The sequence below is a fragment of the Pelodiscus sinensis genome, chromosome 4 (genome assembly GCF_049634645.1).
Source record: "Pelodiscus sinensis isolate JC-2024 chromosome 4, ASM4963464v1, whole genome shotgun sequence".
Lineage (NCBI taxonomy): Eukaryota > Metazoa > Chordata > Testudines > Trionychidae > Pelodiscus > Pelodiscus sinensis.
The window spans coordinates 119,978,241-120,003,536 of NC_134714.1; the positions used below are offsets into that span (position 1 = coordinate 119,978,241).

At 43.5% G+C, this 25,296-nt stretch overlaps 2 protein-coding genes across 8 annotated transcripts in view; one reads left to right on the forward strand and one right to left on the reverse strand.

Moving 5' to 3' along the window:
• TSPAN4 (tetraspanin 4) overlaps positions 1–8,041 on the reverse strand; it is a 693,477-nt gene extending 685,436 nt beyond the window's left edge. For 3 of the 6 annotated variants that reach the window (XM_075928235.1, XM_075928237.1, XM_075928234.1), the window contains exon 1: positions 7,851–7,899. Coding sequence is in view for 2 of the 6 variants with exons in the window: in XM_075928232.1 (XP_075784347.1) it covers positions 7,851–8,041 (191 nt within the window). In the remaining 4 variants the exon portion in view is untranslated. Of the gene's footprint in view, positions 1–7,850 lie in introns of all 6 variants that reach the window. The other 3 variants (XM_075928232.1, XM_075928231.1, XM_075928236.1) reach the window with 2 other exon arrangements.
• Positions 8,042–8,089: 48 nt separating this feature from the next.
• On the forward strand, positions 8,090–17,887 carry POLR2L (RNA polymerase II, I and III subunit L). Of its 2 annotated transcripts, none has more exons than XM_014569449.3 (3): positions 8,090–8,223; positions 9,536–9,643; positions 17,446–17,887. In XM_014569449.3, the coding sequence occupies exons 2-3, from the start codon at positions 9,549–9,551 to the stop codon at positions 17,552–17,554; spliced, it is 204 nt and encodes a 67-aa protein (XP_014424935.1). In that variant the 5' UTR covers positions 8,090–8,223; positions 9,536–9,548; the 3' UTR covers positions 17,555–17,887. The 2 variants fall into 2 exon arrangements, with proteins under 2 accessions (XP_014424935.1, XP_014424934.1); XM_014569448.3 differs by lacking the exon at positions 8,090–8,223 and adding an exon at positions 8,334–8,476.
• Positions 17,888–25,296: the final 7,409 nt, after the last annotated feature.

The window sequence follows — 25,296 nt, forward strand, 5'->3', positions numbered from 1 at the left end:
CCTGCCCAAGGCAGGATCAATCCCAATTAAATCAACCCAGCCGGGGCTTTGTCAAGCCAAGACAAATACCTCTAGGGATGGAGACGCCACTACATCCCTAGGTAACCCATTCAAGTACTTCACCACCTTCCTAGTGAAATAGTTTTTCCTAATATCCAACCTGGACCTCTCCCACCGCAACTTGAGACCATTGTTCCTTGTTCTGCTATCCATCACTACTGTGAATAGCCTTTCTCCAGCCTGTATGAAACCTCCCTTAAGGAAGCTGAAGGCTGCTATCAAATCCCCCCTCACTCTTCTCTTCTGCAGACTAAATAGACCCAACACCCTCAGCCTCTCCTCGTAGGCCATATGCTCCAGCCCCCTAATCATTTTGGTTGCCCTCCGCTGGACCCTCACCAATGCATCCACATCCCTCCTGTAATTGGGGGCCCAGAATTGGACACAATACTTCAGATGTGGCCTCACCAGAGCCAAATAAAGAGGAATAATCACATCTCCGGATCTACTGGCAATGCTCCTCTTAATGCAACCTAATATGCCATTAGCCTTCTTGGCTACAAGGGCACACTGTAGACTCATATCCAGCTTCTCATCCACTGTAATCCCCAGGTCCTTTTCTGCAGAACTGCTACTTTGCCATTTGGTCCCCAGCCAGTAACAATGCTTGGGATTCTTCCATCCCAAGTGCAGGACTCTACACTTGTCCTTGTTGAACCTCATCATATTTCTTGTGGCCCAATCCTCCAATTTGTCTGTGTCACTCTGGACTCCATCCCTGCCCTTCAGCGTATCTACCTCTCCTCCTAGCTTAATGTCATCTGCAAACTTGCTGAAGGTCCAATCCATCCCCTCATCCAGGTCATTAATAAAGATGTGGAACAAAACCGGTCCCAGAACCAAATCTTGGAGCACTCTGCTAGAAACCGACCGCCATCCTGACATTGAGCCATTGATCACTACCCGCTGGGCCCGACCTTCCAGCCAGATTGTTATCCATCTTACTGTCCATTTATCCAATCCACATTCCCTTAACTTGCTGGTAAGAATATTGTGGGAAATCATATCAAAAGCCTTGCTAAAGTCAAGGTATATCACATCCACTGACTTTCCCATATCCACAGAGCCAGTTACCTCATCATAGCAGCTAATTAGATTGGTCAGGCACAACTTGCCCTTCATGAATCCATGCTAACTATTCCTGATCACCTTCCCCTCTTCCAAGTGCTTCAAAATGGATTCCTTGAGGATCCCCTCCATGATTCTTTCACACTGACGGGCATGAATACAAAGATTAAGGCAAGACTACACAACACTCAGGCCCATTCAAGTCAGTTCTGCTGATATTATCAAAATGCAATATTTACCCGATTTCTGCCCATATGACAGCACTTTTAATGAACAATGACAATCCAGAAATTTAACTACTAAAACATGTATCAAGAGAAGCCCATTATATTGACTCACCATCGTGCAGTGTGTTCCCAATGGAGGCCATGTTCAAAGGATCCCACCCACGGGCCGTGTGTTGAGCCCCGCGTAAACCCAAACCACACCGTGGGGTGCAAACAAACAGGCCACAGACCACACGTTACACGATTAATAGACCAAACTTTACATCAAGCAAAATGTTTTACATAGCATTATGGTGAAATATTTGCATTTGGGATGTGTTTGTGGGACTATCACGTTTTATATTCCTAAAACTGGAGATTTTAAGAAACATCTGCTATTTTTAACATATTTTTCTGTGAAAAGACATTATAACAGAAAGCAACTCTTTGAATCCTTTCCATCGGTCATCACTAATGAAGTCTATGTGTGCAAAACTGAGTTCATTCTGCCCCCATTAGGAAGCCAATTACACTGGGGAAAACAAGCAATTAACAAGGTGTAGAATAAACAGCCTGCCACCTGCCTCTAATAGCAGCCCCACTTCAAACAAGTCGAGGTCTCGGCACAGCTTTCAGAATTGGCAATGGATATTATATACTTATTTATTCAGCAGCTGCTCTTCATTGCAACAAATATTACAGGCTTACCAGATAAGGTCAACATATTTTTAAAAAATACACTAAGTATTAAAGCCTGCTTTGAAGCTGCGAATGTCGCTTTTAATGAAATCAGCAATATCAGGCTTGTCTGTATTACTGTGAAATCTGCAGTTACATTTCCTAGCTTAGGGACATATTTCCCTTCATTTCCATGGGTTCAGCAGCTTCTGAATTTATTTCACTAAATCCAAGGGCCTGACAACTATTAAACAGCACATGGGGGCCTGACAGAGCTGTTAAACAAGGCAGAGAAGACAATTCATTTCTCCTATCATCGGCCCTGCCTTTTTTCTGACCTTTTGCCACCTCTCCATTGTCAGATGCAGAAGGTAGATCAAGTGAGGGTAAAAAGGACAAGTTTCCCACTCAGCTGTTGATTTAAAGGGCAGCCAGTCAAGATTCCAGCTCAGCACCCTTAACCAGGAGAGGGTGAAGTGCTTAGGAGGAAGAAAAAAAAAAACACAGTCCACTCCTCTTCTGGGCGAGGAATTAAGTGAAGGAGAGTGGAGTGTTACTGTGTGACAACTCTTCTGTCCCCTTCCAAAGCAGTGCTAATTAGTTCCAGAAGAAGTCACATCCATTCCTGCTTGGATGGAATATCAGTGAGTGAGAGGCACTACTGAGCGGTACTTGAGGACCAGTAAAAACTGAAGACAAATCCTTTGTGGACAAGAGATTTTGAGGTGAGAGAGTGAAAGAAGCAGCCAGAAATTCCTTCCCCCTTCCCTTCCCTCCCTCCGCCCAACCACTCTGCCACCCCCAACTTCTGATCCATGAAATCTTCCCATTCCCTCTGATCACTGAAATTCACATGCTTTTCCATTAAGATTTTTCACTCTCCTTGATTCACTTAAGGATCATTAGCATAGCACTGAGTGGATACCACCAGTATTTAAGGCATCAGATGGACACTTCTGATGAAGCAACACTCCCAGTAACGGGTGGAGTACCTTGATAAAGGTATTTCTTCTCTGAGGGTGTGTCTAGACTACATGGCTCCGTCGACGGAGCCATGTAGATGAGTTTACTCGGCAAAGGGAAATGAAGCGGCGATTTAAATAATCGCTACTTCGTTTACATAAAAATGGCTGCCGCACTGTGCCAATCAGCTGTTTGTCGGCACAGCGCAGTGGCCATTTTTATGTAAATGAAGCGGCGATTATTTAAATCGCCGCTTCATTTCCCTTTGCCGAGTAAACTCGTCTACCTGGCTCCGTCGATGAAGCCATGTAGTCTAGATACACCCTGAATGACTAAGGAAAGAAGCAGGAAAAGTCTACCTTCTGCTTCTAACTGGACAAAGGGCCACATATCGCCAGATTTTTAAAAGGGTGCCAGTCAAGACTACCTGGTCTACAATGTCAAAGGAACACTTACCAAAAAGAATTCTTTTGCATTTTACCAAGTGTAGGCTGTGATGGAGATACAATCTGAGTTTCCCACACCTGGTCAAATCAGGTACAAAAGGCGGCATACGCCGTGACTCTACATCTTTTATGGTAATTTACCCCATGTTAAGTCAATGTCAATTCAGAAATACACTCTCACTGCACAGGTGTAAATGTTCACACAATATGCAAGGCAGCAGCAAATCAGTTCCTACATGCCAGAGAGTACAATCTCACACACACACACTCTCCCCTCATCCCCCCCCAAGGGATTATGAAAAGAAAGCCTTCAGACACATGCCTTCAGTTTCTGAACTTTGCCAGCAGGAGGAGCAGGCATATATTAAGCCACCATCCTGCAGTACAAACTACAAAAGGAGAAGGTCACAGAAGACACAGCTTTTCAACATGGCTAGATGCAGAAATTCACTTGCCCTCAACACATTATAAACCACTTTAGGGAGTGTGCATGCAGGTCTCTTAATTGGCTGAATATTCTTTAATCCTCTCATTGGATAAGCAAAGGTGGCCTGGGCAACGAGCAGCAGACTGCAATATTCCACAGAAAGTGCTTTACAGGAAAGAGTAGAAAGGAACATCTGCCTTTTAAACAAACATGTAGGATATAATGGGTCATTGCTATAGTATTTTATACCTCAGCCCAGCTGTACTTTGCAGGTCCGCCTCCCTCCAAAGTCCTCAAGGTGTGTTTAACCCCAAGAGTGTTAGTGGCAAAGCAAACACCAGTAGCCTTTGAAAGCTATGCCAACAGCAAAGATAATCTAAATGTAACTAAGAAATGTAATGCATATGTCAGAGGGCAGGTTATACATATGTCTGCAGTTTCACAACAAAGCAGCACAATGGGCAGTCTGCTTTAGGATATACCCCACACACACATTTTTGGAGGGGGTTGGCATCACACTTCTTTACTCCTCAAAGAAGTAACTTAGCCAGTCAGAACCTCATGCAGAATCCCTGAACCTGTTGCTTCATATGGTTCACTACTAGTGACCCTGCCAGAGTGCTCCCGAACAATGAACTTAAGAGGCTCATCTACAATTGATATTGCATCCTACAACCTCCAATAACAGTCCAAAGCCACAAAGATCTGGGGAGTGCCACTTACTGATAGTAGTAGGAGACCTGGAGAATGGGAGAGCGTGAAAACTTCTTGGCGTGAGATGTAACCACACACTTCTAGGAGCATAAAGAACTCCAGTATTTGCAAAAGGAGATATTTATGTGGAAGACCCAATTCAATTTAGCACCAAAGAGTACGGTTTGGTATTAGAACCTATAAAACACTTAAGATTAGAGGTGCTGGAAATGGGGAATTCCACCCAATAAGGTAGCAAAAAATCACCCTAATAAAAATGTGCCAAGATTAATACCTTACTGACTCTGCTTCTTAAAACACAACACACAAATCTTTTAAACAGCCCGTTGTGGGTTGGCAGGCAAATACACTCAGGAAAACAAAGGACATGCAACGTTCTGCATAAAGTGTTCTCAAATGTAGCAGTCTATATGGTTCACAGAAAACAACAATACTTAAATTTCATAGGATCAAAGTCATTAGAGACATAAGAGATGTATTAGATCATTAAGCCCATCACACAGCCAGGGTAGGCTGTACACACAGGACACCTCTAATGTTAAAAGTAACACTATGGCAAGAGCACAGTGCTGTTTTCTTGATGAAGATGCACATGAGGAGTTCTTATTCACACAGCGCATAGTCAATCTGTGGGACTCCTTGCCTGAGGCGGTTGTGAAGGTTAGGACTATAACAAGGTTTAAAAGAGAACTAGATAAATTCATGGAGGTTAAGTCCATAAATGGCTATTAGCCAGTATGGATAAGGAATGGTGTCCCTAGCCTCTGTTTGTCAGAGGGTGGAGATGGATGGCAGGAGAGAGATTGTTTGATCATTACCTGTTCGATTCACTCCCTCTGGGACACCTGGCTTTGGCCACTGTTGGCAGACAGGGTACTAGGCTGGATGGACCTTTGATTTGACCCAGTATGGCCATTCTTATGTTATGATGCAGCAGCTGAGAATTAACTCAAAGTTGCTGTCAAATTCAGTTTTGTCTTCCTTAAAATTACCACAACTTATAGGCAAAGCCTGGACTTACCTGTAGTGTTGCCACTCTGCCACGAAAACCCAGTACCTCCCCTCTCACTCTCCCTCCCTACTTTCTGCCTGCAAATACACTTCACAGTTCTGCGAGAGAATTTCTGTAGAGCCCCAGTCCTAAAAAGGTATCAAATCACAATCTCTAAATTCACCACAGACACAAAATCAAAGGAGAAAAATATACAATAAACATGCAAACAGTTCTCATTGGCCTAAGAATCTATGGCTGGCAGCAGTTCGCATTGATGCCAAGTCAATTCATTCTGTTCCGTTATCTTATTGAAGATAATTATTGTTCCTGGGATTGCAAAATAATAGTCTGTTTGTTAGTGCTTAGAATTGTAAAACCACTTATAAACAATCCCAAAACCCATTTGTTATAATGGAAGTATTTGCTCTTCTACAGTTCAGATTCAGTCCAGAGTTTGTGTGTATTGGGTCAATAATCCATGTATTTAAAAAAGAGTCACGAAAGATGTATTAACATAAGCTGAGCATTAAGACAATTATTTATATGCTGGGCAGTAATGGGACCACACTATGCTTTGTATTAAATCTCAGATAACTTCAGAAAATTACCACTTCAAATAAAGAAAATTAGCATAATGTTAATGTTGTAACACAAGTGAGCAGTAAAAATGATCAATATTCATACTGATTCTCTATCCCACAACCTTCCTACCCAAAACAGAAGAATGTGCCCTCAAAGCAGGTAGCAACTATACCTGCTTGCATTCTCTAAGCACAACAAAAACACATTACCAAAAGCCTCTTAAGTTTTGGTGTACACAGCGTGATCGTTTTTCACCTTGTCTACCCAGCCCTGCAACTCCTTCTCAGTGGGGCATGACCCTTTCTTTCCCTGTCCTTTTCCCTAGATATTGCAGATGCTTCCTAACAGTGCATGATGGAGTTCTATTGCCTAGGCACAAGGAAATGGGCCAAGAATGGTGTGTGCCAGTGTTAAATTAGAACGTTCTTGCTTTGGCCACACATTGTCTTTTAAATTTATATTAACAACATGAGTCACATTAACATCTGTCCCTTATAGGGCCATTTTCAAGTTTAATTGGCTCTAATTTAGATTATGTAAAAGTGAACTCTCTTACTGAACTAAAATAATTATAACTCTCCCTATTTTGTTTCCCTTTTAATTAAAACGGTTGTTTTGAACCAGTAAATATCCCCCTCCAGGATTAAAAATTCACCACTAACAACATGGAAGTGAAAATGACAATAAACAAGAGTAAAACAATCCACACTGATTTGCTTCAGTCAAGCTGAGAGAAGGATAAACTGTACACAGTGACAAGTAACTTGGATTTTTTAAATAATTTCTAATTTAAAACTTTTACATATTATTAGTAACCACTAACCCCATTTGCTTGCTATCAACAATTGATGTCCGCTTTAAAATTGGCAGAATATATGCCTTTTTTATACAAATGCCTCCACAATTATTTGTAGGTGACCAAATTCAGAAACTTCACATTTAATACAAAAATTATTGAAATGTAAAGTAGCACATCAGACTTCCCTCTCTGCAACAGTAGGGTGCCCTGGGGCACACCTCCGGTTACCTTTGGGATGGTTACTTCCTCTTGAAAGATCTGTATTTGTACAGAATAAGGGTTTTGGGGGGCATCAAATATCAGCTCTATAAAATCTGGCTTGGATAGAGACTCCTTCCCTTAGGAAACGAAAGCACGGTATTAATAAAGTCTTAGGCAGCATTGTGAAACCAGGCTGGATTAATTTCCAAGGGCAGTTTTTGTGTGGCTGTCTGTGTTTTTTAAGTCTCTCCACGTTGCACTCTGTGGGGTTTGTTGTTTGGTTGGTTGCGGGGTTTTTGTTTTTAATTCTTAGCGTGTCATCACTGTTTGCAAGCCGCCTTGGGAGCATCTCTTCGCAAATCACTCCCGAGCCCTAGGGACAAAGGCATCCCACAGCGAGCGGTACCCAGAAACACCCCGCGTCTTGTCCTACCTCTCCCCGCCCTGAAACAGCAGAGGCTGGTGAATCCCCTGAAGGACCCAGGAGAAGCCCCTCTCCAGCTCTCCCTCGCCTCCCTGCTGCCCCACCACCAGGCGCACAACTTGGTGCCGAGCTGCAGCCACCAGTTGCACTTTCCACTCATGCACAAACCCAAGCACTAGCTGGGGAGGGGGACCTTACTTCTTCTCAGTCCCTTTACTAAAGCCCGAGCAACAAGTGTCCGCCCGCTGCGGAGAGCGCACGAGAAGCATAAGAAAGGAAGAGCGATACCTGACACTGCGCCGCTGCCGCAGCTGCCGCCAGCCTCTGGGCTCCGCTGCTCCAGCTACTGCGGAGGCTGCTGAACACTCCGAGAGCGCCAGCTGCCACTCAGCGCCGCAGCCGCGCACGCGAATCGCGAACGCTCCCCGAACGAGACTATCTTGGGCCAAGGGAGACGCCGTCGAGTTGGGACGTACCATCCCGAAGCCGGGGAGCTGAACGCGCTAGGCCGTAGGTCGGCCGCTATCATCTCCGGTGGCACTGTTGCGTCCTGGGTACGGAACACCCCCCCACCAAATAGGGAGGAGTGGTATCGCCGGCAGAAGGACAAGTCTGCTGCAGTTGGAGTGCACTTCCCGGACGCGGCGCGCGGCCTGCTGAGGTAACGGGACAGCGATAGACCCAACCACCAGCTCCGCGGGCTCCCTCCCCTGAGGGGCCCCACTACCCGGGGCCCTCAACCTGCTTGGGAACGACCCGCGCTCTGGCCTTAGAGACACCCCCGGGACTGGCGTCCCCCCGGTCTCTGGCTTCGCGCGCGCCACAACGGTCTTCCCGGGAGCCTCGAGTGTCCGGCTGCTGCGCGCGCGAGCTCCCGGCGCGTGGCGAGATGGCCCCTGGCCAGCGCAGCGTGGGTGCGTGTGAGCGCGCGGCTCCCGCGAGCCCAGGGCCCGTGAGGAAGCGGTGCGGAGTTCAGGGACCCGGGGGGGGGGTCTCGCTGAAAATCCTGAAACCCGGCGCCGCCTCTTGTGCCTGCTCTGACTGGAGATGCAACTGGCTAACAGCTGCCTGGCACGCTCCCTCCCCCCTCCTTTCCCCCGCCGCCGCGGGCTTGGCTTGGCCCGGCCCGGCCCGGCTGGGCTGGAGCAGTGGGTGGGGGCTGCTCGTGCCCTTCTTGGCAGGGGGAATCCGGGCTAATCGGTTAAATGTGACATCTGACCGGTTAGCTGATTTAAATGGGATTTTACATCCCTACTCTGAACAAACCAGCCAGGAGCAGCTGCCTCCCCTCCCCGCCTTGCCTGCAAAACGCTGCTTGGATATGGCACTTGATCCACTCAGCTACTGCCCCCTTGTTTCTCAACTTCTAATCCAGGTTGGACTGACAGGGCAGCCTGTAGCACATAGGTGCCTATGCTCTGCTTAAACAAGTCAAAGATCTTACCTAGGTGACCCAAGAGTCCTACCTACATGGGTCTCTTAGCAAGTTTACCATTCACTATTGGAGGGAAAGGCTCTAGCAATGGAGAGCTGCCCAAGCCTTTCACTGTGCTGTGTAGGTGCATACAAACGAGGAATGAGAGTGCACCCTGCCTTCCACCACCATAACTACTTAGGTCTGTAATGCCTGTTCTCTATTCACTCTAAGTGTGGGCAAAGCATCAGAGGATTTTGTTAAAATTGTTTGAACTGAAACTTGCCATAGCCTTTAACTATCGGTGTCTGAACTGAAAGACTAATGCATAGATGCTCTTATATGAGGTTAACAATCCAGGAGTGTGAATAAAATAAACAGGACTGTTTATACTTGGGTGCCTGAACTGACCCTTTCAGCTGTGTTGTACTCTTGAAATTCCCACCTCCCTTTTGCCCAGTGTGAAAAACTTACGTAATGATATTTTACAGATACATCAAATGCATTCCAAGATGTAAATGTAAGTGGTAACCATGTTATTTGGTTAATGTTTTGACAGTCACTGCAAGAAAATGATTATTCCCGTCAGATGCTTCACTTGTGGCAAAATAGTTGGAAATAAGTGGGAAGCATATCTTGGCCTTCTCCAAGCAGAATATACAGAAGGGTAAGTATTTCTTTATGGTCCTTGGCCCTGATCTTGCAAACAGTTACTGAGACTTGGTCTATGCTAGGGAAGTAGAGTGACATAAGGTGTCTTATGTTGACCTAACTGTCTTTGTCTACACTGCAGTGATGCTTCTGCTGCTGTAAATCACCCACTACATCAACTTAATAACTCCATGTTTGTGAGAGACATGGTGCTTAGGTAGCACCGTATCTGTGTAGACACTGGAGACCAAGCCCCAGTGCTAACAGCCTGAGCTGTCATGTCAGTCAGGCACCATTTTGATGCTACCCCACACTTCCTGCACATTCAGCTGGGCACCGGGCTCATACCTTGAGCCTCCTGCCCTGGTATTGACAGTCAGAGCTGGAGAGGGCATGAAATAACAGCAGCCATAAAACGGACAAGAATGTCCATTTCACTACTGGTAAGCTTTCTGCTATGAAATTGACCTCAAGCCCCAGGAATACAGGTGCCACTCAATTCTGCTGTCGGTGCCCCACTGGTAGGAAGAAGGTAGCATGATCAGTGATATCAGATTTAATTGCTGTGGTGGCTGTAGGTTGACCTAATTTTGTAGACAGGCCCTCAGTGCTTATGCATTGACTTTATTGGGGTAGCGCCTAAATTTATGTATAAGCGACAAGGAGTCCTGTGGCACCTTATCAACTAACAGATGTATTGGAGCATAAGCTTTCGCGGGCTAAGACCCACTTCCTCAGATGCATGCGGTAGAAATTTCCAGAGGCAGGTATAAATATGCAGGCCAGAATAAGACTAGAGATAACGAGGTTAATTCAGTCAAGGAGCGTGAGGCCCACTTCTAGCAGCTGATGTGGTGTTCACATCTCCACATCAACTGCTAGAAGTGGGCCTCACGCTCCTTGACTGAATTAACCTCGTTATCTCTAGTCTTATTCTGGCCTGCATATTTATACCTGCCTCTGGAAATTTCTACCGCATGCATCTGAGGAAGTGGGTCTTTGCCCACGAAAGCTTATGCTCCAATACATCTGTTAGTTGATAAGGTGCCACAGGACTCCTCGTCGCTTTTGCAGATCCAGATTAACATGGCTACCTCTCTGATACAGTTATGTATGTAACTATTCACAGGGTTTAGTTTGCTTTTCCCTGTCTCCTAAATATAGGACTTTTTACTAGCTCTACATCTTGTCTGTAAAGTGAACAAGGGCACCAAATGCTTGATTTTTTTTTGATTTTTTTTCATCTTTTTTTTTTTTTTTTTACCCCCCAGGGATACTGGGCACTCACATCTTATGAAAGTTAGTAAGTGTTCAACAATTTAGAAAAAACTACCCTGTCTGCCCTGAAGGGAGAGCTAACATGGAGACTTCACCATAAAGCCTACACCACATTCCTTCAACCACACAGATAGGGGGGAAAAAGCTGTTGCCATCCCACTCTGTTGCCTCTGATACAGAGGCAGCAGTACGGAGTGGTAGGGGGCTCACTGGCTGTCTCCCCCCTGGAGACTATGGAATAGTCAAATAGCCAATAAGAATTCATAAGGTTAATCCACTATTCAGTTACCCATTCACATCTTTAGTAGGGATGTTAAATAATCGGTTAACTGGGTAACTTGTCACCCAGTAAGTATCACCCTTACTGGGTAAGAGTTAACCAGCACCTGGGAGCAGCTGCTCCAGCCCTGCTCAGTCCACAGCACAGCTGGCCAGGGCAGGCACCAGTAGTGGCCTGGGATCCTGCTTAATTGGTTAGCTGGTTAAATGTTAGGTTTAACTATTTAACTGATCAAACAGGATTTTACATCTCTACTGTCCACTTGAGCTGTATGCCGGAGCACACAGTTTCTGAAAATCACATACCTATAAGGTGTCTCAGGTTGGACTCCCAAAACTGCTTGTCATCTTTGAAAGTTTAAAGAGGCTTTTTTGGGAGTATGCCATATCCTTCAAATAAAATGATTAATCACAGAACTGTCCCTCAATATATGGTTGATAACCATAATGCTACTCCACATTTAACAATTTCTACTTAGAGCTTCCCAAGAGCTGGAATTATCCTGTAATTTGAAAGAGACTTCTCTCAAGTCTCACTATAAAACTCAATTGTGTTGCAGACAGATTCTAAGTGTGCACTAAAAATAAGCTTTCATAAGTCATTTAAAAATAAATCACAAATTGTTTATTTTACCAACTGTTATGTACAATTGACAGATAAGAATACAAAAAAATACTTCATTGTGCATTTGACCATTATGTATTGCTACTTTCAGTGTTTGTTCTGCATAGTCTGTTTTCCTTTAAGGCAGCTTCTAACAAATCCAGCTTTTCTATGAGGTTTGGTAAAGATGGGAGTCTTAAGCCCCAGACAGACTATGAAGCTGAGATTGGGTTTATAAAAAAACCCTAAAAGCTTTCCTTGCCTAGTCTTTAAACACATGGGAATTCATAATCCACCCCCTTTAGCCTCTTCAAAGCTTCTTGCCAAGGCTGTAGAAAAGACTTATCTTGCAACTGAGATTTTATTTCTCATGTGTCAGTTGTGTTAGATAAATGTGCAGTGAGACCCAGTCAGTATTTTTCCTAAATCCCACTGCTAGTCTGCTTATAGGTGCCCTTCCAGAAAGATCTTGTTGAACTCAGGTACTGAAGATCCAAGAAGGAAATTATGGCAATTTGTGCTGTAGCTTCATCACATAGCTTGTAGTAACAGAGCAGGATTCCATGAACTCTTTTTTAGAATGCTTGTTTTAATAGCTATTTATCTTGATTGTTTTTTATGGCAATTTGCTAACTACCATTCAGTTCTTAGATACTGTATTTAGGAATTAACCAGTAAGCAACAGTATGCTTACCAGTTAACCAGCCTTTACTAGTTATCTCTGGTGGTTGCCACCTTGCCAGACTGAAGCAGCCCTGGCCTTGGAGGGCCTGGGCAGAAGTATTTCTCAGCCATGGTGGGGCCAAGGCATACTAGGTCAGATGAATGGTCCATCCCTCCCAGTATCCTGTCTGCTGACCGTGGCCAATACCAGTTGCCCCAGAGGGAGGGAAAACAGGGAATCTTCACGTGATCCCTCTTCTGTCACCCACCTACAGAGAAACAGAGGCTAGGGACACCATTCCTACTCATCCTGGCTAATAGCCATGGATAGACCTAACCTCCATGAATCTATCTAGCTCTTTTTTGAACCCTATTAAAGTCCTAGCCTTCACCATATCCTTTGGCAAGGAGTTCCACAGGTTGACTGTGCGCTGAGTAAAGGAAAAATTCCTTTTGTTTGTTTTAAACCTGCTGCCTATTAATTTCATTTGGTGATCCCTAGTTCTTATATTGTGGGAATAAGTAATAACTTTTCCTTATTCACTTTTTCCACTCCAGTCATGATTTTATAGACCTCTATCATATCCTCTCTTAGTCTCCTCTTTTCTGAGCTGAAAAGTCCAAGTCTCTAATCTATCTTCATATGGGACCTGTTCCAAACCCCTAATCATTTTTGTTGGCCTTTTCTGAACCTTTTCCACTACCAATAGCACTCCTCTAAAAAAATATCATTTAACTGGTTAACCATTTTAATATCCCTGAGTGTGTGTATTGTTTGCAGTCTTTAGTTTAAGCTACTTTACTTACAGGAATGCCAAAATCATGATGAATTATATGAATGTGGCAGAAATGTATGTTTGAGACCTGATGGGATTGTTAGATACACTGTGGACTGGTTCTGGTCTCACAAGTGTAAATCAGTAGCAATTTAACTTTATGGAGTTACAGCATTGTAGTATCAGAACATGGGTTATAGCTACACTAAGGAGCTTACTGTGGTGAAGCTGCACCTATGCAATTGTGCCACTGTAAGCTCTCTAATATAACTGCTCTAAGCCAGCAGGAGACCCATCAGCTTAACTACTTCAGCCTCCATGAGCAACAGTAGGAGCTCTCATGCTGCCATAGCTCTGTCCATTCCAGCTGTTATGTCGGTATAAGTTATGACACAAGGAAAGTAGTTTATTCTTACTTCTGAGTGATATACATTGTACTGACAAGCTGTAGTGTAGACATAGCTTTAAAGTTACAGTGAAGCTCACATATTGTGTTTGCCTGATATATGCAGTCAGAAACAGTATGTCCTAGAGTCACACATTGATTTTTTCATACTATTACATTGTGTACATTCCTTTGTCCCCTAAGGCGAGGAGAGTTTCTGCATGATCCTCTCTATTCTGCCACCTGCAATGAAACTGCATACAGTTTTAGGTAATGGCATGCAGCTTTCTGACAGCTGTCTGGGCAGATAAATGTATCAGATGCAACTAAAAGCACTTACTGTAACTTTAGAAATGAGTTAAAAAATGGAGAAATCTGAGGTTTCAAAGCAGGGTTAGTAGCAGAAACTGCTGTGTCTCACTAAACATTTTTTTCTTCCTTATAAGCACAAGCTCCTGGAAGATTGGAGAAGAGAGGAAATGGGTGCTTCTGAGTATTGATTTAGCTTAAACTACACATGTATAGGATTTCTAATTTTGTAGCTCATTCTTGTATTCTGCAGCTGTGTCAGAACAGTACGACTTAAGGTCAGAATTTTCTAGAGGAACTTCTCAGACAAATTCTTATTGAAAAGTGTTCTGCTTTGTAAAAATATGAAGATGCAGTGTGGGGCATTAGTCATAAAAATCATATTTCCTTTGCCCTTCTTACAAAAAAAAAGGATTTACTATAGAAACTCTCATGTAGAACTTGAAGGATAACTTTCTGCACATGCTTGTTTTGCACTAGAAAATATTCTACTTGCTGTTGAAGCCCCACTCTTAAAATAAATTGGATAAACCACTAACAAAACTGTAGGAGCAATCCTATGTCAACAGGTGGAAGGACTAGATTAGAAAAATTTCTGGATCTTCTGATTCTGAGAACATTATTTAACCCTTATCACCAGGGTCTGCACTGGCTCTTCCGGGTTGTAATCTACTTGCCATGGGTAGATGGTGATCAGGAGATCGAATGGGAAGAGCTGCTGTTCATGAACTCTTAGGAATAACTGAAAGAAGTTCAGGAAGTTTTTACATTAACTGGATCTTAATAAAACGTTTGGATGCGATAAGCATGGCTCGACAAATAATGTAGAGTAGGGGCGAGTAGATTACATTATTTGTCAAGCCCTGCTTATCGCATCCACCCAAACGTTTTATTAAGATCCAGTTAATGTAAAAACTTCCTGAACTTCTTTCAGTTATTCCTAAGAGTTCATGAACAGCAGCTCTTCCCATTCGATCTCCTGTACAGTGTCACAATTTTGTTTTTAAGTTCACTTTGGGAATAAACACTGAATTATTGCAACATTGAATAATGCAAGTCTAATAGATTAATAGTCCTATGAATCAGTCCATACATTTCGGGGATGTCAAATGAGTTTTTGAAGAAAACTGAATTACATTTAGTTATGTTCCATGGTGTGGGACTATAAAGTTCAGATTGATCTACTGGGAGCTGTATATGGTGAATGAGGATAGAATACGGCTCATGTAGTGGGCAAACTTCTAACTTGGGGTGGGCAAGAGGCTGCCAGGGGGCCAGATATGGCCTTCGGCCACCTTGCTAAAACCCTTAGAGAGCAGCTCAAGTTTTAAAAAACCAGCTGCTTTCCACTCTGGATGGCTGGTGAGGGAGGACAGAATCTGCATGCTACCCCTGTCCCCCCAGCAAAATCTTAGCTCCCATTGGCCCATTTCCAGCCAATAGGAGATAAGAAATTTTGCTAGCATCAGGGGCAGTGTGAAAAGCCACCTCCCTTCCCCCTGCCCCATGCCTGGAGCAGAGCCATATGAAACAGGCTGCAGCAGTCTGCCTCAGGTTTCTGCAGAGCTACTGGCTGGGAGCCACCTAGGTAAATGTCTCCGAGCCAGAGCCTGTCTCTGACATCCCACCCTCTCTCTCCCCCCCTTCTGACTACCTGCCCCAGGCCACCATCTAAACCCTGTGTAGCTCTCCCTCCCCCCCTTCTTCCTGGTCACAACTCCCTCCCAGACCCTGCACCCCCATCTGCACCCCTCTCCCATGCCAGAATGCTCTCCTGCACCCATACCCCCTCCCTGACCCTGCACCCCATTTCCCCACCCCAGATCACCACCCAAACCCTCTGCACCCGCTTCACCCAGATCACAACTCCTTCCCAGACCTTGTACCCCCTCCACCAGGCCAAAATCCTCTCCTGCACCAGTACCCCCTCCTAGACCGTGTACCCAAAACCCCTGCCCCAGATCACAAGCCCCTCCTTTACCCAAATGCCCTCTCAGATCCCTCATCCCCTCTTGCATCCCAGTTCCCTACCCCAAGCTTCCTTCTGCACCCAACCTCCATCCCAGACTGCACACCTCCTCCATAGAAGTGCAGCCCTTGACTACTTGCCAAAATCTTGGAGTGGCCCCCCATCAATTATTGCCCACCCCTGTTCTAACTACATTTAGCATAATTTAAGAGTGGGTTAAAAGTGGAAAACAAACCGCATTTTTAAGAGTGTATAATTTGAGCCATTGGCTTTATTACCCAGTTCACACATGCAGTTGCATATGTTTAAATTTTTAGAAAATTTGCTTCACCAATATCTAATTTATGAACTGGGGTAGTTCACACTTGTGACCTATTAAAAATAGCTTCAGGCCTGTCTGTACTTGTTCTTTTAGATAACATTTAGCTTTCTTATTTGCAGTATGAGTCTCCCAGCTCAAACATCTGAGTTAGACAATATTATACCCAGTTTTACAGATGGGAAAACTGACCTTGTTTGAGCTGGGAAACTAATCTACATCATTCAAGTGTCTTAACCATAGTACAAGTTCTAAAACAGCATCCCTGTTACCAAGGTAATGTCTCTGGCCATCTAAATTTTTAAATCTGAGTAGATCCCTCGTCTATGCTACCCATTGCAACAATGGTAAAACCAAGTCTCCTTACTCAGGCTATGTCTACACTGCAGCTCTTTTTTAAGATATTGGAGGTATCTCAGAAAAGCTATGCCACGTCCAAAGAATGCATCTGCTTTTCCAAAAAAAAAAATCAGAAAAGCAGACACGTTCTTTCACCATCCCTGTAAACCTTGTTATACGAGGAAGAAGGGATGTGCTATAAGAGGAGGCTTTTCTGAAATTTGGCACCATGTAGACATGCCAAATTTCAGAAAAGCCTTTTCTGAAAGAAAAATGGGAAAAGATACACAAATTGCGTATCGTTTTCCAACTTTTCTTTGTAGTGTAGACACAGCCTCAGTTATAATAATGTAAATGGGGCCTAAACATGATGCATGGGCTTATTTAAAAGTCATGTTCACAACCACGAAGTCTAAACTTGTTTCCTGGCTGGAAAAGCTTGCATACAGCTGCCAGGGTTTTGTTTGACATTGTCTGTCTTAGTGAAGAGACTCTTTCTGAACTATACATAGAGCTTTTGGATTTCCAAAAGCAGTTAATTGTGACCTGTGGGAATAGGTAGAGTCATATTTACCACCTGTAAGAAAAAGATGGAGATATCAATGTCAGCTTGACTATGTATTTAACTTCTGTTGCACAGAAAGGGTTTAACCCCATTGTTGAATTAATCTGACAGAGCCAGGCTTAAGCTATATGTCCTGCTCAGCAGCAACATTGGAAAAGAACATTAACTAATAGAAATAAAGACACTTGTGCAGGACTGAGCAGGAGCTCTAGAAGCTGCCAACTACCTATGTGTTTCTCTTGTCACTCCAGTTAAGGTCTTAAATATGTTGCTTAGAACAATTTTCACTATTACTGTTCTAAGGAATGCTTTTTCAATTTGTTCACCGTCAGGGATGCCCTGGACGCCCTAGGATTGAAAAGGTACTGTTGCCGCCGAATGCTGCTAGCCCACGTGGATCTGATTGAGAAGCTCTTGAATTATGCCCCTCTGGAGAAATAAGCAGTGGGTGGAAGCTTTCATACTGCAGCCATATGGCCCAGAAAACACCACTAGCAAGCTTCCAGCTGGACTCTTTAGGAATTGGAGAGATGCAAACCATCCACGCAGCAGCCAATGAAGGATTTCACTTTCCAGCCATAATACTGCTCCCCACTAATCTCTTCTAAGGAAGCATCTTAGGGTTTTTGTTTTGTTTTTTGGTTGGTTGGGTTGGGTTTTTAAGCCTGACAGTAAAGTAGGCAGCTTTCTTCCCTCTTTTCCCTTTGCTTCATTATTGTTAAGAAATGTTCTCCCAGTGAAAAAGTATTTAATAAAGTATTTTTATGGAATGTAGTCAAGTTGTATTGTGATTACAGAATTGTATTTAAGTATCCTCTTTCTCTCCCCAGTCCAATTCCAGTTTCTGGAAAGGGTTTTAGTGTACAGTCAATTTGAATTCCTTATTCCTGATGTTAAAGTTAAAACACCATTCAGTGCTGAGAATAAAATTGTTCCTTCTCTCGAGCAGTTGCTCATGCTAGTGTACATAGATAAGGCTAGATCTGAAGTTCTGAGTTCCAACACAGTAAGTAAAGTGAGGTGCTATGTAAGAAGTGAGGCCATTTTGTGAGAGCAGATATTCCTCCTCACTATCTGGTATTTCCTTCCACAGTGAAAGAGGCTAATGGCCTTCACTGGAACTTAGCTTGAGAGCACCTATGCTTCATTTAGTTTAGAAAGTTGATTAGAAAAAACAAATGAAGCAGTCATGGTAGCCTGATCATGGATGCACTTCCATGCTTAACTTGTAAAGCCAATGAAACAGCTTAAGTGAAGTTGAATATGCATGTTAGTATTGGCAGCACAGAGGGCTGTGGCCTTGATCCTGCAAGGAGCTGAGCAACCTTTGTCTGACTAATCACATCTTAATGTAACATATGTACTTAACTGCTTTGCTGGATCAGGGCCAGAATGCTCAACAGCTTCCATAACTGAATTCTAGGTTCTCAGCAGTAACTCTTACAAGTCTTAGCTGTTACCTCTTTAAGAAAGAGCAAGTGTTAGGCAGACCCTTTCCTAGGCAAGGCTGGAGGAGGATAGTTAGTTACTTAATCTCTAGATGCTGTCAAAAAGACATTGATTAAGTCTTCTAGCTAGGGCCTACCAAATTCACTGTCCATTGTGGTCAATTTCACAGTTACAAGATTTTTTTAATGATACATTTTATGATTTCAGCTATTTAAATCTGAAATTTAATACTGGTGTAATTGTAGGGATCTTGACCCAAAAAGTAGTGGTGGGGGGTTGCAATACTGTTACCTTAGTTCTGCGATGCTGCTCATGGTGGTGCTGCATTCAGAGCTAGGTAACTGGAGAGAGATGGCTGCTAGCCAGAAGCCCAGCTCTGAAGGGAGAGCCACCACCACTGTCTGCAGAAATAAGAATACCACAATATGGTATTCTGTGCAGCTGCTGGTGGGGTGCTTGCTTTCAGAGCCGTGTACCCAGCCAATCACTGCTGCTGTCCAGCTATCCAAGTCTGAAGTCCGTGCAGAAGTAAAGATGGCAATACCATGCCCCCCTAAAATGTGAAGTCCCCTTACCTGTGACTACCTCTTGGGTTAGGACCCCCACTTTCAGAAACACTGATCTCCCTCATGAAATCTTTATAAATAGGGCAAGAGCACACAAGACCATATTTCACAGTCCATGATGCATTTTTCATAGCTGTAAATTTGGTAGGACCCTATCCATAGCTAAAGGGAGGGCTACGCTTTTCTCACTGCTTTCCTTTGTAACATGTGGCACTTGTGTCTTTACTGGCTGAAATACTTCATTTCCACATACTTTGTTGAGGGGCAGGAGGGAGGGAGTGTAAGAGGGACAGGTCCTACATTGTGTGCATGCCCAGAACACTGCCTTTGAGAATGCAGCTTCAGCCTATGTGCAAATGTCAGACAAATCAGAGCCACATTAGGTTGCTAGAAGATAAACTGGAGCAGATAGTACACTAATTCTCTGACTTGGAGACCATATTCCTTGGCAACACTTCACTTTCTTGGCACATACACCATAGCCATTGGGTAAAAAATAACTGGATTTTTTCCCATAAAACTGAAAAGCTGGGTTAAAAAAATTTAGTTTCTAGATGAATGCTGCTTAAGAACTAGAACTACTAAGCACAACTGTCTCTGTACTGTGGTGCCATTTTGCCACGATACCTTTCGTTGAGCTTTAACAATTCTCTATAAAAGTTCATTAAGTTACCTGGCTTCTAGCTATAATGATCAGGCCCAAGAATCTTTATGGTTTAAACTTCCTTTTCAGTGTGTTACTGGGAGACAGTGTCCCAAATGAACTGCTAAATGGAATGGTCTGTATTTTAAAACATTCTTTATCCTAATGCAGAGGGCATTAAGTGATTAATTTTTGTGTTTGTGTTTCATGGTTGGATAGCTTATGTTCTCCACATCTGCCATATTATCTAGGAAAATACATTAAAATCATTGTTTAAGGTTTCGTGGTTAATGGGACACTATCACATACATTAGGTACCTTTACAAATGCTTCCATGAGAGAGCATTCCTGCACACCATTGCATGGTGGTTAGATTAGATGATAGGAAGCCAAGTATCCTGTTTTTAACATACTTTATCTTTTTAAAGTCTCCCATCTAGGGAAAACTTAAGTCTATTCTCTTTCAGAACAGATGCAACACAAGATCATGGATAGGTCATGTGAGAATAAGAGGCGATAGATCCTATAATAGAAGTAGTGATTGGATTCTTAAAACCACAGATTAGTTCAAAAGACATGGATGGGGGGGGGGCGCTTAAGAGACATTCTTCTCTTGAACTCCTGTTGTGTTTGTGCTTAGATCTTGGAGTTTCCTAATCTTATGACACCAATCCAAGTCAGAGACTGGATTTCATGCTAAAAAAGTGATAGTGGAATTGGCAAGTCACAATAAAAAAAGCATTAAAAAGAAATAGAGCACATCAGACAACTTGTTTGCATCATAGCCCACAGTCCTAGAGGGGTGATATGTGAAACATCCTGAGATTTTATGTCAACAGCAAAAATGACCCCGTCATGAGACAACACAAATGGACAACGTACTGGAACAGGTTAGTCTTGTGTCAACACCACAGACACTAGAGCTTTAGGGATAAAGAAGGTGTTGAGCAGGAACAAGCACAAAACACCAGGGCTGCATCTAGACTGGCCAGTTTTTCCGCAAAAAGCACCTGCTTTTGCGCAAAAACTTGCCAGCTGTCTACACTGGCCGCTTGATTTTGCACAAAAGCACTGACGATCTACTGTCCGAAATCAGTGCTTCTTGCGCAAATGCTTTGACATTCCCATTCGGGCAAAAGCCCTTTTCTGGAAATGTTTTTGCACAAGAGGGCCAGTGTAGACAGGGAAGAATTGTTTTGCGCAAAAAAGCCCCGATGGCGAACATAGTGATCTGGGCTTTCTTGCGCAAAACCGTGTCTAGATTGGCACGGACGCTTTTCTGCAAAAAGTGCTTTTGCGGAAAAGCGTCCATGCCAATCTAGACGCTCTATTCTGCAAATACTTTTAACGGAAAAACCTTTCTGTTAAAAACATTTGCGAAAAATCATGCCAGTCTAGATGTAGCCGAGGGCTATGTCTACACTGGGCATTGTTGTGCAAGATATGCAAATGAGGCATGGTGATGAATATTGCTGTGCCTCATTTGCATACCTAATGAGCCGCCATTTTGTGGAGCTGTCTACACTGCTCCTTTTTGGGCAAAAAAACCCCACTTGGGCAGGAGCCGTTCTTCCGGAAAGTATGTGGCTGAATGGCTCCTGCGCAAGAGGGGGTTTTTGTGCAAGAAGGAGCAGTGTAGACAGCTCCTTCTTGCCAAAACTCACTTCTGCAAAATGGCGGCTGATTAGGTATGCAGATGAGGCGCAGCGATATTTATTGCTGCACCTCATTTGCATATCTTCTTGTGCAACAATGCACAGTGTAGCTGTAGCCTAGGGCTTTGTCTACGCTGCAGAGTTTTTGCGCAAGAAGCTTTTTGCGGAAGAGAACGTCCGCAAAAACTTCTTGCGCAAAAGCATGTCCACACCTCAAAAGGGCATCACAAAAGCAATGTGCTTGTGTGCTAGAGAGCGTCCACACTGCATGGACATTCACAGAATGGCCATCAGAGCACCTATGCTTTTGCCAATAGGGGATTTTTGCACAAACCCCTTCCAGAGCATCCACACCTACCTTTTTGCACAAGAGCTGTAGCGCAAAAAGGAGTTACTCTTTGTGAGGAGAGGAATAACTCTACTGACAAAAGCCCTCAGTTCTGCCAATTTACTTGCGCAAAAATGCGCTTGAGGTGTAGACGCTCTGCCACGTTTTGCACAAAAGCCTTGTAGTGTAGACGTAGCCAAGAAGATGACAGAGGCATATGAAGTAGAAATACTTAGCTACAAAATGGAAGCCTTTGTTCACTCTCTAGCCTACACTTTGCTAATTTTGGGACTACAAGTAAAGAAGAATCTCAATTTAGTTAGCTAATTGGAAAACCTACAGGCTGATCTCATTTGTGTGAAGAAAGCATACAGAGCTCTTATGAAATACGAGTAAACCCATAAGCAATAAGTAAACAAGAATTTTCCTGTTTTTGTCTCCTGATTCTGCTCCTAATACAATCTGTGGCCTGAAAGCACTCGAGTATTTTTCCAGCTACTCCAACAAAAAAGGCATGGCTTTTTTTAAAAAAAAATTCCAGGCAGTTCTCAGGGCAGGGTGGGGAGCCAGCACATTATGCTCTGGGCACCACTGAGGGTTGGCTGCCCCCAGCCTTGCCTCTTCCACCCAATATACCATGCCTTCTAATAGTGCAGAGCTAGGCCCACCCTCACCTTGCCTGGGTGCCCAGCAAGTCTGTTGGCCCCTCCTGTCCACCTTAAATCTTTGAACAGAGCAAGTGAATGTGGGAGATCAACCATGTTCAAGTTCTTCCTCTGCCTGAATGAGAGGATTTGAACAAGGATTTCCCTCCCTTTTTAGTGCTTCAACCACTGACCTATGGGATTTCTGAGGTGGGCCCCCTCAGCCTCTTCTCTTGAAGTTGTTCCACTGGGGATAAAGAATTGGAAAGTGAGGGGGGATTGGCCCCAGAGGGTATGTCTACACTACAGAGTTTTGTTGGAAAAACAACTGTTTTTCCGACAAAACTTGAGTTACGTCCACATTGCAATCACGTTCTTCTGAAAGTAAATTGAAAGAACAGAGGGGTTTTTCCAGCGTTGGTAATCTTCTTTCTATGAAGAAGAAGCCTTTTTCCAAACGAGCTCTTTCAAAAAAGGCATGTGTGGAGAGGGAAGAGGGAGTTCTTTCAAAAAAAGAGGAAAGAGGAAAAAGCACAGGTGCCCTGGTGGCCACTCAGTCCATAGTAATAGTTAAATGTGAGATAGCATCCACGCTGAATGGACACTAGCTTTTGAAAAAGCAGATTGCTGTTTTGATGCGCTTTTGTGTGTGGACACGCTCTTTTGGAAGAAGTTTTTTTGGAAGGATCGCTTCCAAAAAAAAGCTTCTTCCGAAAGAAGCCTGCAGTCTAGACATAGCCTGAGTCTCCCACCTCTCAGGTGGATGACCTAATCACCAGACTATTCATACACTCACTAGCTCCCTGTGGACTGAGGCCAAAGGCTGGATGTTCAATTGGCATCGCCTCACTACACGTTACAGAACTGTGCCAATTTACATCAACTGAGGTGGACCAAGACTGTCAAACAAGCACTTGTTGGGACTGCCATGTTTTGAAAGATGTTGGGTACTGAGTATTTAGAGTTCAGAAACCCTCTGGCTCACTGGTGAGGTGAAAAACCTACACTGTCTATCTTTTTTTAGTGTGGAATAGGTGTGCAGAGAGATTTCAGCTCCTTCCAGTCATCCAACCAACATGCTGTGCTAAGCGTTTGAGAGCATTTTTCTGTTTCTCAAATATAATGTGCATGTTTGACAAGAATACTTTGTCCCCCACCTTACATACATTCCAATGGTTCTCTGTATGACACTCTCTATGCTGAATGTTGACTGCATCAACACAATATAGATATTTCCTGTATGGTCCCAAGGACATCGCATGGGTTGCAGATGTGTGCTAATTGGGCTGCCAGCGGCCATGGTCCACAGACTGAGAACCATTACCCTATTCTGATATGTTTAAGATACAGACAGTGGAAAGAGTAATGCTTACATTTGGAAAGTCCAGTTATCTTTCCTATTTTAGGAGTGGATTTTAGGGGGGAAAAAAAACACTCTTTAAATGTTCAGTGCAGAACCCACTCCAGGCTAATAAATGGAAGTACTTATCACTCTGAGCGAGTGGATGCATCCCCATTGATTTCTTTAGGTTTGCACCCATGCACTAGAGAAGAATTTGGTGCTGGCTCGGTGTGCTACTGGGTAGATCATTTAATATCTACACTAAAAATAAAGATCCCAAACCTGTAAGGTTCCACTCAGGCAGATCCCTGTGCCCAAGTGGTGCTCCTTGCAGAACCAGGGCCTTAGCACCTAGCCATGTGTTTACAAGAACCTGAATCTCTTGCACGTCTAGTATTATTGTTGCACATAATCAGCATTTATGTTAGGCTATTGTCATTACTCAGAAGTGAATATAAGTGTTAACTTGAGTTCTTGAATACCGTTCTGAATGTTAAACCACCTCCAAAAAGTCCCTTTATCATAGGGAGCTTCTGAACTATTAAAATAGTTACACAACTGTAATTAAAGTATCACAGGATGCATTTGTATTTCTCCCATAAGTCTGTAAACATGAGCATACCATCAGGAAGGCTATTTCTGGAAAATGCCTACACCAGTAGTTTTTCTCAATACTTAATGTTTCATCTTGCTCCCACCAAAGACTGTCTGGCAGGAGGTTTGCCCTTAACATTGGGCCCAGAGCTGTAATCCTAGCTCCAGTATAATCAATGAGAGTTTTGCCATAGCCCTCAGTGGGGCCAGGATGTCACCCCATTCCTTTGCCTATGAGCAGTTCTCTTCCTACAGCTGTCACTTAGTTGCTGTATCAGAAAAATGTAGGAGAAAAGCAAGAGACTAACATGAGCAGATCAGATAGTCTTTCTAGATCACCAAGTCTATCTGAAAAGAGACATCAAATTAATGCACAGGACAGCAGAAATCATATTTACCTTGAAAACTAAAGGAAGGTGGGGGAGTTTAGACAAACTTCACCAGCCCGGAATATTCACAAAAGAAGAACTTTTCACTTCAGCTTTGTTTACTCAAAACACTCCTATAGAAAAAGATCTTGCTACTGGAGCAACACTAAATTAAATGCAGAAGCCTGTCAGGTAGAGGCCCTGTAGAGATTGCTGAGATTTCACCAAAGTATGGTCACTTACCTGTTTCCTAATCATTATTATTCATCAAGTGGATTTTGAAATTCTAGGTTGGAAGGATACGATTGGGATGACATTAACCTGAAACTAGAACAAACACAACAAAAATCACAAAGAGGCAATAAAGGAACAATTAAACACAATCTGAATTTTAAGTTCTGCGTCATCAAACTATGTATAGGACACATTCAGCCCACTTAATTAGTCTGATACAGGACCTCCAAATGACTTGCACTTGTGATGATGATATTTATATCAGCAGAAGAAATATCTGTCAGTTGGAGGACCTGTGTTAGACTAAGATATATATATCTTGGTTTCTGGTATTTCCACTCCAATTCATCTGATGAAGTG